The sequence below is a fragment of the Cydia pomonella genome, chromosome 3, assembly GCF_033807575.1.
Source record: "Cydia pomonella isolate Wapato2018A chromosome 3, ilCydPomo1, whole genome shotgun sequence".
Classification (NCBI taxonomy): domain Eukaryota; kingdom Metazoa; phylum Arthropoda; class Insecta; order Lepidoptera; family Tortricidae; genus Cydia; species Cydia pomonella.
This window is the reverse complement of record NC_084705.1, coordinates 26,645,954-26,659,052: the sequence shown is the minus strand read 5'-3', so window position 1 is coordinate 26,659,052 and position 13,099 is coordinate 26,645,954. Positions and strand designations below refer to the sequence as shown.

The following is a 13,099-nucleotide window of genomic DNA, read 5'->3' as shown; positions in this document are numbered from 1 at the left end:
GCAGAAAATTTACGTTTCTGCTCTAGAGCACTGTACTTTCTAAGCTTGTATTCTCTTTTTTAGGGTTCCGTACCCAAAGAGTAAAAGGGACCCTATTACTAAGACTACGCTGTCCGTCCGCCCGTCCGTCCGTCCGTCCGCTTGTCACTATGCTTTATCTCATGAACTGTGATATTTAGACAGTTGACATTTTCACAGATGATATATCTCTGTTACCGCTATAACAACAAACACTAAACAATAGAATAAAATAAACATTAATGGGGGCTCCCATACAACAAACGTGAATTTTTTTGCCGTTTTTGCGTAATGGTACGGAACCCTTCGTGCACGAGTCCGACTGGCACTTGGCCGGTTTTTATTTACAATAAGCAACAAATGGATTGGAACGGATTTGTTGTACAATTTCTAGTATGATACTTAACTCCCCCTTCCATAATTAACGATATTTTTACCAAAATTTATACTAACTAAGTTTATAATAAGTCATGATATATATAGGAAACCGTCGAGAAAGATTATATGGCGAAAACAGAGAGATATGAGCGGTCAAAGTGGACAAAGCCTGCATACTAGACGAGGGGTGGGCAGGGCACACAGTAACTATGAGTGAGTCATATGAGGTTGTTGTAATTTACCAAAAGGGGACAAAAAGCTCTAGTTCATTTCCTTACCTTTGTGTTTGTACCACGTTGCCACGTTTGTCGTAGTGTTTGTTGTGGCACGCCTGGTAAGGTACAGTATAGACGTGACTTACTAACTTCAGTCACCTAATTAACCGATTTTCTGTTGCTCTATAGAACCTACTATCTCTATTACGGTTTTAGGAAACATTCTGCGAATGTTCGTTGTCGCAGTTCGCTGGAATAAAATGCTTGCTCCGTAATTGGCTCGGTGCGGTAAACTTGCACGCGGAGGTAATTACGCCGCGTGTGGTGGCCCCTTTATAATGCGCTTGTTCATCGTCTACCAGGTGATTTTATATAGTAGTTTCTTTTGCAAGATTTCAAATTAAATAAGAAAATAATTTATAGACAACTGTATTCTGAAATAACATAAAAAAAGGAAAACCGCTTAATTTTTAAGTCCTATATAAAGTATATAAAAACTTCCACTGTTAAATTACAATAGTCGCTAATTCGTTCAGCATTAAGAAAATAAAACCGGTCAAGTGCGAGTCGGACTCGCCCACCGAGCGTTATAGCGGCAACAGAAATACATCATCTGTGAAAATTTCAACTGTCTAGCTATCACGGTTCATGAGATACAGCCTGGTGACAGACGGACGGACGGACGGACAGCGGAGTTTTAGTAATATAGGGAACAGATTTATCCCAATTCTGAAATATGAGCACAACTCACTCGAACTATTGATAACTCGGGTTTCGTAGATTTGACTTGAAACTCAAACTTGAGACGAATACTTTTATTATCTCACTTGTTGTCAACTAGGTAGGTGTTTTACACGACTGTCCTTCTTCACGACCGACACTAGAATTTTGCAACTGGCCCGGTTCCCAATCGTCTCAATCCATATATATACCATTATTTATTTATTTTAATTTAAAAAAAGCAATCAGATATACGAACCCTAATAGTAATGTGTCCCGTTTTACCCTTTGGGTACGGAACCCTAATTAGTGATAGGGTCCCGTTTTACCCTTTGGGTACGGAACCCTAAAAAGCCGGCATTAAAACGGCGGTAATGGGAAAATTATTACACCCTTAAAATAAGGCTAAAGCACAGCTTATTTTTCTTCCATCCTTACGCTATCATTGCTACACCCTAGACTGCAACTTGCTACCAGCAGCCGCACTGCCACAGCATGGCCGCCGCCTGCCGCGCACTTGCCAACATACACACGCTCAGTGCTCACCTGCGTGCGCGTGCTGCTCGCTGGCCGTGGCACCAGCAGCCCTGCGCACGCAAGGCACTGCAGCCTACCACACGCACACACACCCTCACCACAATAAAATTGCTACATGCTACAAACCTGTGCCACGCTGCTCGCCGGCCGCGCAACCAGCAGCCGCACGCAAGCGCCGCACTGCCGCAGCACGGCCGCCGCCTGCCGCGCACACATCCCCACCACACACACGGCGCCGATGCGCAGGAGCATGTCGCCGCTACGGAGACGACCGTCCTGAAACCATAATGAGCTTTAGTATTTGGGAAGTAATATACAGGTAATTACCGATGGCAAAATGGATCTTCTTGGAAATGCGAAAAATAAATCCCAGCTACCCGTGAAATACAAATGCTACAAAAGTCAAACAAACTCAAGGGCAAATACAAAAGTGCAATCCAACTTTTATTTTGTCAATTATCATATCTATTGCTTATACATGCATTAATTTTGTTGTTTAAAACTATTATAAATCCATCATCAGCTACCGGTACCTAGGTATTAGTATCGATCGGCCATCGACATAAAATCGCTAGATAATCTAAATTAAAAGAGCATTGTTTTTACAGGCGATCATTTAATATTGCAAACTTTGAAAGAGCATTTTTTTTTTAATAAACAATGTATTCTATTCATACGAACGACTGACGAACGAAGATATATATATTAAAAGTTAGTAAGTTTCCTACACACGTCCTAATTTCCCGAGTATTTTCGGTACCTGGGAAAATATCCTACTAGCTCTAATCCACCCACATATACTTAGCCCGGAACAACGATTTCCTGCCTCGTATTTACTAAACCTGTTATCACACCCAACACCCAACGGGCAATCTCTTATTTCCTGGCTTTTGTATGTTGTACTAATCATATAACATAAAATCGATTCAAATGCGAAGTCTAAAATTATATGTTTTCTTCTAAAGAAATTATATCTTGTAGGTATGCAAAAAAGAATAGGGACGTAGTATTTTTTATATTTTTATAATTTGTTATTCAAAAGGCGCTCTACCATAACAATTAGGGTCCGACCGAAGATTTGGTTTAGGTTCCGACAAGTTTCGGCCAAAAAAATCATGTTTCAGCAGTAGTTTCGCTTTCGACAGTTTCGACCACTTCGGGTCGAAACTTACGAAATGGTACTTTGTTCTACGAAACTAAACTATGTGACAAAGACCAAAAGTTGGGGAACAAATAGGACCACAATATTACTATACTGATATATGTATACAGAAATTAATTGGTTTATTGTAAACACAATTCCCCTAACGAGGGCGCCAGGGCGCCACTGGACGGTCGACATAATCTTAATAAGTGTATTAAAGCGGTTTTATGATTTTTTCAACGATTTTAACAAATCTTCAAAAGTTTCGGTTTCGGCCGAAACTAAAGCCAAAGCCTCGGCTCGGCTTTCAGTTTCGGCAAAAAACATGTTTCGGTCGAACACTAATAACAATTCACATTTTGCAATTCATCTATAGGTAGAAATAACACATGGATGACCTTTCAAATGTAGATCGGATGTTGGTTTAGCAATGTTCGGTAAAATACCAACCTACTCGCACCCTAAAAACAGTAGCCTTCCTCTTCCGGGTAATTAATTAACCCATCCTGAAACATCTAAATGAGGTCTCGGCAACGATTGATTCCTTTTGATCATATTTCTATTTAATTGAGAGACCTACGAATTAATACCGAAAAAGAAACCGGTACGATTCGTTTTCATAAACGAAGAACCAATCAGGCAAAAACCTTGTAGAATTTGGTTTCAATTTCAATCATCATAAAATGAGGTGCTTCTCTCTTATTTTTATAACGATAACAGCAAATTGTTAATTGGACTAGCTTTTGACCGCGACATTGCCTGTATGGAATAAATTGCCTGTAGCATTGTCGCGACATTGCCTGTAGTACCTACTCGCGGTGGTAAGAACGTCAGCTGGTCGCATGAACATCTAAAAAATAAGCGCTTTAGCTTTTTATGGTAGTAATTACGCAATTTACACATTACGCATACTTTGCGGACTTTAAGTGGTAAGGCGCGAATTTTTTACCTGTTCATGTCAATAGCTGACGGTCTTTTCACCGCGATACAACCGGCTGACGGTTTTTTGATTTAAAATAGCATCTAAACTTTCATCTGACAAAGTATCAGCCGGGAAGCGATGACTGACGATATATGCTCCTGGCCCACGGTTTACAAGCTTTTATCGCTGACTGTACTTTTCTTACCACATGCAACTAATAGTCATCGAGACAATTCTAAAAACTACAAACACAATTAGGTTGCGTTGTTTTATCACAGAGTTCCCATTGCCACCTCCTGTCTCCATCATCAGATCAGCTCCATGTCATTATAATATTGCATTGTCATCCGATTTACATATGAATGCAATATTTCAGCTAAATCGGATATCAGGAAGTAGTTAAAAAGTTACATCCATAACATACATAAGTTACAGCCTTAGATTATATAAACAAACGCGCTAGGAAGCTTATTGGGGATGCGAGATTGGTAGAGGCTAGACTGCAGAGCCTAGAACACCGTAGAAAGGTAGCCTAGAGCGATACATTTCGAGCAGTGTGCGATGGGATTACATAATCTTATCCCCCCATCTCCATTATGCCACCGTGGGACTAGACGCGGGCTTGCGTTTCACCCTTACGTCGTTACTTTACCACTGATTCGCACTAAACGCTACGCATCCAGCTTCATCATGCGAACGGCTAAGGAGTGGAATTCACTTCCGGAAAATCTATTCCCAGTCCACTATAACTTGGACCTTTTTAAATCGAGAGTGAATAGACATCTTTTAGGTAAGCATGTTCCATCCTAGACTGCATCGTCACTTTCCATCAGGTGAGATTGTGGTTGAATGCTTACCTTTTCATAATAAAAAAATAAAATAAAATAAAAAACACGATAATGTTAAGTTAAAATAAAAGCTTGTAAAGACCTTTTGAAATGTCATTTAATTTATTTGTAACCGTAGTGCATCTTATAACAATTACCGTGTTATCAAACGGTTGAAACTGTTGTAACTATAACCTTTTTAGGGTTCCATACCCAAAGGGTCAAACGGGACCCTATTACTGAGACTTCACTGTCCATCCGTCCGTCCGTCCGTCTGTCACGAGGCTGTATCTCATGAACCGTGATAGCTAGACAGTTGAAATTTGCACAGATGATGTATTTCTGTTGCCGCTATAACAACAAATACTAAAAACAGAATAAAATAAATATTTAACGGAGGCTCCCATACAACAAACATATTTTTTTGCCGTTTTTATAAATAATGGAACCCTTCGTGTGCGAGTCCGACTCGCACTTGCCCGGTTTTTTAATAAAACTGGAAAGGAAAGAAAATGCAAAGTGACCTAAGGGGCACGGAAGTGTCTGCGATTTCCGATTGCAGCTCGCTTTGAGTCGCTTTTAATTAAAGATCTGCGATTTGAGTGAACTTGGCTTCTGAAGGGTGTTATTAAACGGTAAGAGTTTCGGGTATCAATATAAATAAAATAAATATTATAGGGATATTCTTACACAAATTGACTAAGTCCCACCGTAAGCTCAAGAAGGCTTGTATTGTGGGACAACGATATATATATATATAAAATATACAAATACTTAAATACATAGAAAACATCCATGAGTCAGGAACAAATACCTGTGCTCATCTCACAAATACATGCCCTTACCGGGATTCGAATCCAGGACCATCGGCTTCATATGCAGGGTCACCACCCACTAGGCCAGACCGGTCGTCAAAATATGTACCTATTTACGGTGACCTGTTTCTGTAAAGCTTCTGTTTGATATTAAAAATTAAGGGTTTAAGGCTGCGTTTCCACCAGAGATATGCGAGGATGCATAGTGAGGGATATGTTTCGAAAAACCAATGAATCACTTCATTTGTTTTGCTGGCTCAGCGTGTAGTGATTCTATTGGTTCTTAAAAAACACGTGGAAACGCAGCTTAAGGCAAGTTATTACTGTTATTAGTACTACTTCATAGGGAAGAGTAGCTTTGCGATCCTAGCAAAATAACGGTACTTTTTCTATGAAATTCCATTTCGGGAGAAAACGTTGTCCACTAATTAAAACTTGATGTCGATCGCTTCAGCATAATATATTCTGGTTTTATAGGTTTCGCTTTTTTAAAAAAGGCAAACCTATAAACCTACATTTTCATTGTTTCAATAACATACTAAAAATCATGGAGAATTGAAAATATTTAGAAGTGGAAATTGGAATGTTCCCTATTAATAAAAATTACAAATAGTAACACCAAAAACTTAAAATTTTCTTGGTTCTCTGTAACATTTCTTGAACAATCGCCTTTATCTAGTTATTAGTGTAAGTCATAAATAAAAACACCCGACATATAAAGCACTTGAAATTGAAAATAGCTGAAATATTAACATGGAAATTATGCGAATAATGGTTTACGTGAGCAGGATAGGCGATAGAGGCTAGTTATTTATGGGCCGGCTTATTGTCAGCGACTCATTGAAGTTATTTGGTATTTGTTAGGCTAGGTTCACACGGCGTTAATTTTTCCCGTATACCGTATACGAGATTTAACTACTATTTTTTTGTTACTACGGGAAAATTTACGCCGTGTGAATTGTAAACTCTAAGTAAGCAAATAAACAAAAGAAAAATTCAACAACAGATTTACAACGTAAATAAGGGTAGCAACAGGCGGTCTTATTGCTGTGACCGATCTCTTCCAGACAACCTTAGGGTAGAAGGATATAAAAAAAAAATATAAAAAAAACTTTAGAAACAGGTAGTGCACGAATACATTACAGGAATAAGAAGATCAATCACACATTACATTAAATAAGTACGTACCTACCAATAGGTACAACCAAATAGTGAAAAATAACTGATACATATTATACCTATATAAATACATACATACATACATATAAATATATAATATATACACAGCGGCACACTAAGGAGGAGACAAATAATGATTCTTCAGGTTTTTAAAGCTATGAAAAGTCTAATGTCTAACGGCAGTCTGTTCCGAGTTAACATAACTCTTACTGCTTTCGTTTTTTTTTTATAAAGTAAAATAAAGTTCTGGTTTTCAATATCATTTATTAGGTAAGGAATTTTCAACAAATGGAATCCGCTTTTTAGCACGGGGGAGGAGGCGAAGGAGGGAGGAAGTTATCGTGATGCATACTGATAAAGAAAGATAATAATTAAAAAAAATTGGGAATTCCTGATCTATTTAATAGGTAGTCATAGTCCTACATTATATAAGATAATTGCAAATAAAAATAATAAGTTTGAATATAATTAATTTAAATATCGAATTTTATATTAACTAAAATGGGGCATAAGTAACTATCGGGCTGCTTGAGTTGCTCTTGTAGTTTCGGAGCGCTTTCTTCCCATTCAACAATGACTGCCTTCCTAGGGAGCCAGGAAGGAGAAGTTTTGTGGCCACTCGTAATTCAATCTCGCTCAACGGAATCCTCGTTCTGCGTATTAGTTTTCCAGCTTCACAGGCGATTGTTTCTATAATAACATTCACAATATAGTTCATCAATAAAATGCTTTTGCTTGAAATTTTGACGTTACTTTCTGTACGTGATTTTAATACTCTCATGAGGTATATTGAGAAACTGTTGTATTTATTCTTTCTTGACATCTTGTTGCCGTCTTTCTTATTTTTGCAGACCAGGCCGCCGCCGAACTTCATTGACTTGAACATTTTCTTCATAAATTTGTAGGGAAGCATTTTTGATTTTATATATTTACAATCTACGATTACGACTAGTGTAGTATTCAGAACAATTTCGAGTATTATGATTAGATGAATAATAATGTTCTATGAAATTTAATACTCGGCAAAATAAAATACACAATTAACCTAATATTACCTAGGTATACTTTTTCTCTATCACATAAGGAAGATTTAAGGTTTTTTACTTTAAAATAACTAGTCTTTATATATTATAACAATCTACCGAACGCAGTAGCCCAATTAACTCATTTGAATTTATCCTACACATAACCAATAAAAATTAGACATAAAAGTAATACAGTTAGAAAAAAAGAAAACAAAAAAAAACACTTTATTTAACGCCAGGACATAGTACACATTTAAAGAAATAGAAGATGCGAACAAAAAAAGCAATGGGCGCTAAAACCCGCGAAGTTTCTGAACGGTCCATGCCAAAAACGAATCCAAAGCGGAAAAGCGTAGATATTAACCATTAAATAATGAATGCAAACAAGGTAAAATGATCTATTACGCAGGAAAACCTTATTAAACATGATTTTATTAAGCGTTAGTCTGTCAAAATATACTACGAGTATGTATATAAAAGTCAATGTAGTCCATGCAGTTCCACATAAATAAAGTTAATGTAATTATCTTGAGATGCACTAAATAACTACGCATATTCCATGCATTCTTCATCTCAATTTGTGTAGAAATAAATAACTTATCGTAAATGCTACTTCCAATAATTATTTACGTATTTTTTTATGTTTATTCATTTGAAATACAATTCCGTTGAAAGTAATTTACAATTTTGTATTGCTTCCGCCAGAAGTTCGTGTTTTGTTCAATAATAATCGATGGTTTCATTTGATAATGTTAATATTCTTTATGATATCCGTTTCTGACAATATAGTATGAATATTCATAAATTCCGTCATAAAGTAATGTAGGCTACGTTATTCAATTAGACAATTTGAATTCTCGCGTCTACTTAGTCGAACAACATTTTATATTTTTTTACTTATTACATTTCCATTAAATTAACATTAATTGAATTCCTAAATATTCAATATTTTCTCATTTAAGTATTGAGTTTCTGTGAATATAAAAAGTTAAGGCAACTTTTATTATAAATTATATTAGTTTTATAGTATTTTGTATCTACTTATGCTTAAAGGTTCGATGTTCAAAGTTCGATACTGATTAATTACCCACTACTACCTGTGATAAATGTAATAATATAAATCTTTAAATAACGAGGCAAAGTATACATCTAAACAGAATAGGAAAAGCTCACATAAAGCCATTCGATTTATTTGAACAAACACTATCTAGAGTCTGTTTGGAAAGAGAAGAGTCGTGGAAGGTATTGGGCCCCATCATAGATATAAGAAGTACCTTTTATGATCTGAGGGCCCCATACAATACAATATTTCCGCACAGACTCTAACAGTAAATTTATGATAACTTTGCCTGTAGGTATTGATTGTTATATCTGAACACAACCCTAGTTGTATTATTTACCTGCCAGCGTTAATATTTTTCATCAAGAAAATTGTGTTTTCCTTCGGACCACTTAAATAAATGAGTTTTCCTTTACAGTTAGTTCTTTCGCTGCGGTTATGCGGTTATGTTTGTGTTTACAAACAATGTCGAAACTGTTCGGAATAGCTTCGACGTTGTACCGACACGGAATTATGCAAAATACCCGTTTCCTTAGAAATGGAAGTGCATACTTTATGTAATAGCATTTAGCTGCAAAATAGTTACGTTAAAATAACTAACCAATAATAGTTTGAGACTGATTTTGTTCTTTATTGTTGAGTTGGTATTGCTCTATTACTAAGTAGCGAAATATTATGGTCATAAAATAGTCGCTCAACCCACGATATTGTCAGCCACGACGCCCGGCAGCGCACTTTTGACCACGACACCCAAGGAGCGGCCGCTCACGATGCCAGGCTCGCCTAACAGTGGTCACACTCACCCGCTCAGCTACGCCGACCAGCAGCACGATCTTGATCTACACTACGACGCATTAGGAGCGGCCACACACGATATCAGGCTCGCCTGATCGCGGTCACACTTACCCGGTCAGCCACGCCGCCCGGCAACACGCTCTTGACCACGACGCCCGAGGAGCGGCCGCCCACGATGCCAAAAGCGAGACCGGAGCCATCGTTAACCAGCTCCACCGCCTCCACTTGAGCCCACTCCCCGAACACCTGCTGTAAACAAAACAAATATTACAATTACGTTCTCTACTACTGTCTTCATGTCAACTGGTCATTTTTATTTCATCAGAATGCGTCGAACTGACAAAATGAAGTCCAACTATATACACCGTGTTTTTATTGAATTGCGTTAACTCCGGGGTTTCGGTAAGTACGTTTAAGGAAACTAAATGGCATAGTTAATTTTCAAAAAAAAATATTTTTTTTTGTTTTTTTTTTACTATTTTTATTTTTATAAAAAGTAACTAAATGTTGCATATAGCGTTGTTGTAACACGGGCATTACATTTAACTCAACCAAACAATTGAAAACTGTGACATATCAATGTCATTTCTAACATCGATCGTCCGAGATAGTACGTACGTTTAGTAGCAAATGTATGAACTCGCACTAAACACTAACTAATAAGTAAACAGGTCCTAAAGCAAGTGTACACGCTCGTAAGGGCCTTATAATATAAAAATTTATGATTGATTATCTCCGAAATGGAGTTAGTTAGAATATCGGTATCTTTGAGAAAGTTACTTAATTTAAGCTCAGGAATGCACCCTCGAAATTAACGCAAATCAAAAAAAAACACGGTGTATATCCTCCATGTCGTATCCGACAACGGCGACCTTTACTATTTCCTCTGATGAGCACGTATATGGCTCGCGAAACCGAACTTAGTCTTAAATGCCCGGTCGCACTGTGCACAATAAAGCTGCCCTTGGTCATTATATGTGTATGCGTAGGACGGCTTAGGTCGAGACTTCCACTGCAATACTACACTATATCGACTGCAGACACTATTATCTCTTTTACCCAAAAAACTGCTGCATGCTGCTGTAACTCGCGGGTTATAAATTATATTGTCTCTAAAGATTCTTCGCTCTTGGTCCTGCCTTAACTTTCCCTGCACACTTACCATAATGCGTTTGCTTCGCCGCTTGCTCCCAGGCCTGCGCGAGCGAGTCTCCGATCAGCTGACCTTCTCCGCCATCTTGTCGTCTCACTGACAGGTCTCGCGGAAACAGCCGAGCGGTGATTGGGCGATTTCGGTCACTGCGCGTGAGCACACGTACTCGCACATTGCGGTTCCACTGCTTTTTTAACAGGTAGTAATTGTTTTTCTGGACGTTAAGTTTCGATGTCGATGACTGAACTGTAACAAAGAGATGCTTAAGTAAGTAAGGTCTGCTGGAAATGGTCTAGTTCAAATATCAACGTACAAACACGTTTCGACAGAAATGTTATTTTTAAATGGTTCTGATGGAACTCTTAAAACTGTACCTACTCTAGCATTTATGTGTATGTCAAATGGATTTTTTGTAAATGGTTTTTTTTTTGTTTATTAAATAAAGTAGAGTAGTAAAAACGATTTCCATATATAAAGTGCGTTTGGCCAACATATTTATTGCCCATTAGAAGGCAGGCAGAGCACACCAGCTGCGTGTCCGTAGACGAGCACGTGCGCGTGCTCTAAAATGTTAGAGCCGTGCACGCACACGTCACGCAAGCGGTGTGCCGTCTCTTCTATAAGATTATCTATATTACAACGCGCACGTGAACGTGCATATCTACGCAGTACGTACACGCATGCGGTGTGCACAGGTCTTAAATGTAGACTCGCGACGTCTCAAATACAAAATTAAAAAAAAAACGGCTCTTTAAGAATTCAATGATTACATTCAGAAAGTAAAATTAAAGATTCCGAGAGGAAAAGTTCAGAGCACTTGAAAAGTTAGAGCTTTTTTGCAATTAAACTTCGAACGAATTAACACTCGAGAAATGCGGAACGAATTAACACTCGGCGAATGAGACTTATTGATAGGTATTTAATTTTAATCACACTAACTTATGTACTCGAAATTTCGCTCGCGGATCTAAATTTGTGCCAACGCCAAGCTGGCACAATAAGTAAAATTAAAGTACATTAATTGGTATTAATATACGATTTTAATTTGATTAAGTAATGAAAAATGCAGAACATAGACAAAAAACGTTGATAAATTTTATTACAGCAAGTAGAAGTTACATATTTTAATTATTACTTTGACTGACTTATTGATAACATACATATTTATCGATGTTTCATTTTCTGAAGCACTCGTTATTGCCACAAAGACTTATGTCTGCTTTGACATTTTTATCTTCAGAAACCAATATTAGTTTCTAAGACAAAAGGGCTCAATATTGTACTGAACCATGTTGCTAACCCTGTACATGTACCTAGTACACTAGCCAATGTATAACCTTTTCCCTTATCATTTCATCACAGCCCAATAAGTGCCCCTATAATTGGGATTCCGCGGGACGTGATAGCCTATTACCGACTAGGGATGACAAATGATGTCCTTGACAGTTTCTGTACTATCAGAACTAGGAGTCGTACAACCTTCGTACTATCGACAACTTTACTATGGTCCACAAGTTCAATGCGAAACTAAGCATAAATATATATTTTTTTTAGGTTTTTTCGTGTAACCTTAAAAATAAATTGACATTGAACTATGACATTCAAATAATAGTCACCTCTGTATGAAGATACTCAAGTTAATTTTGGACCATAGATGAGAGCGTCCGGTCAAGAACATGTCGGGCCATGCTCAGTGTAGGGTTCCATAGTTACCATTCTGTCAGAATAAGCGAAACGGGAGCTTTCAGTTAGTATCATATACATTATAATTTATAAGTATAAGGAAAGTACCTTCGCAGCGCTTTGTACGTCTTTTACTAAGAAGAGAAGGCTTTTTGCGATAACTCGTAAATAGCTAGACCGGACATGTACGCTATAGTTTTCATTGGAAGTCCTTTAAAAAAAAAAGTTTTATTTGTTCATATGTTTGGACCCACGGTTCAAAATTTAGAGGCGTGGGGCACATATTTTTTTTCTTTCAGAGCGATTATTTCCCCTAAATATTTAACTACTTTATCAAATAATGATTGTTGAAGACCCTTATTAGTTTTTAAAGACCTATCCAACGATACCCCACACCATTGAGTTGAAGCGATTTTTATTTAAAAAACAACATTTTGTATATCTTCATACACGAGGTACCCTGAATGTTTGTTTTTTTCTCTTTTTTTTACCTTTCTGTCGCCATGCATGATTTATGTATGCCAAATTGCAACTTTCTAGCACAAACGATCGCGGAGCAAAGCCGCGGTTGGACAGAGAGAAGAATACGGCGAAACTATAAGGGTTGACTACGGAACCCTAAAAAGGT

The 13,099-nt window shown here is 37.5% G+C and overlaps 1 protein-coding gene across 2 annotated transcripts in view; it reads right to left on the bottom strand.

Annotated features, from left to right (window-relative positions):
- Positions 1-13,099, bottom strand: part of LOC133516432 (uncharacterized) — a 211,959-nt gene that overhangs the window by 178,495 nt on the left and 20,365 nt on the right. Inside the window, exons 2-4 of one of the 2 annotated variants that reach the window (XM_061849366.1) lie at positions 10,798-11,034; positions 9,747-9,884; positions 1,995-2,144 (exon numbers count right to left, since the gene is read on the bottom strand). In XM_061849366.1, coding sequence (XP_061705350.1) covers positions 1,995-2,144; positions 9,747-9,884; positions 10,798-10,800 — 291 coding nt within the window. In that variant the 5' untranslated portion in view covers positions 10,801-11,034. Of the gene's footprint in view, positions 1-1,994; positions 2,145-9,746; positions 9,885-10,797; positions 11,235-13,099 lie in introns of those variants that run through there. The other variant, XM_061849367.1, reaches the window with a different exon arrangement.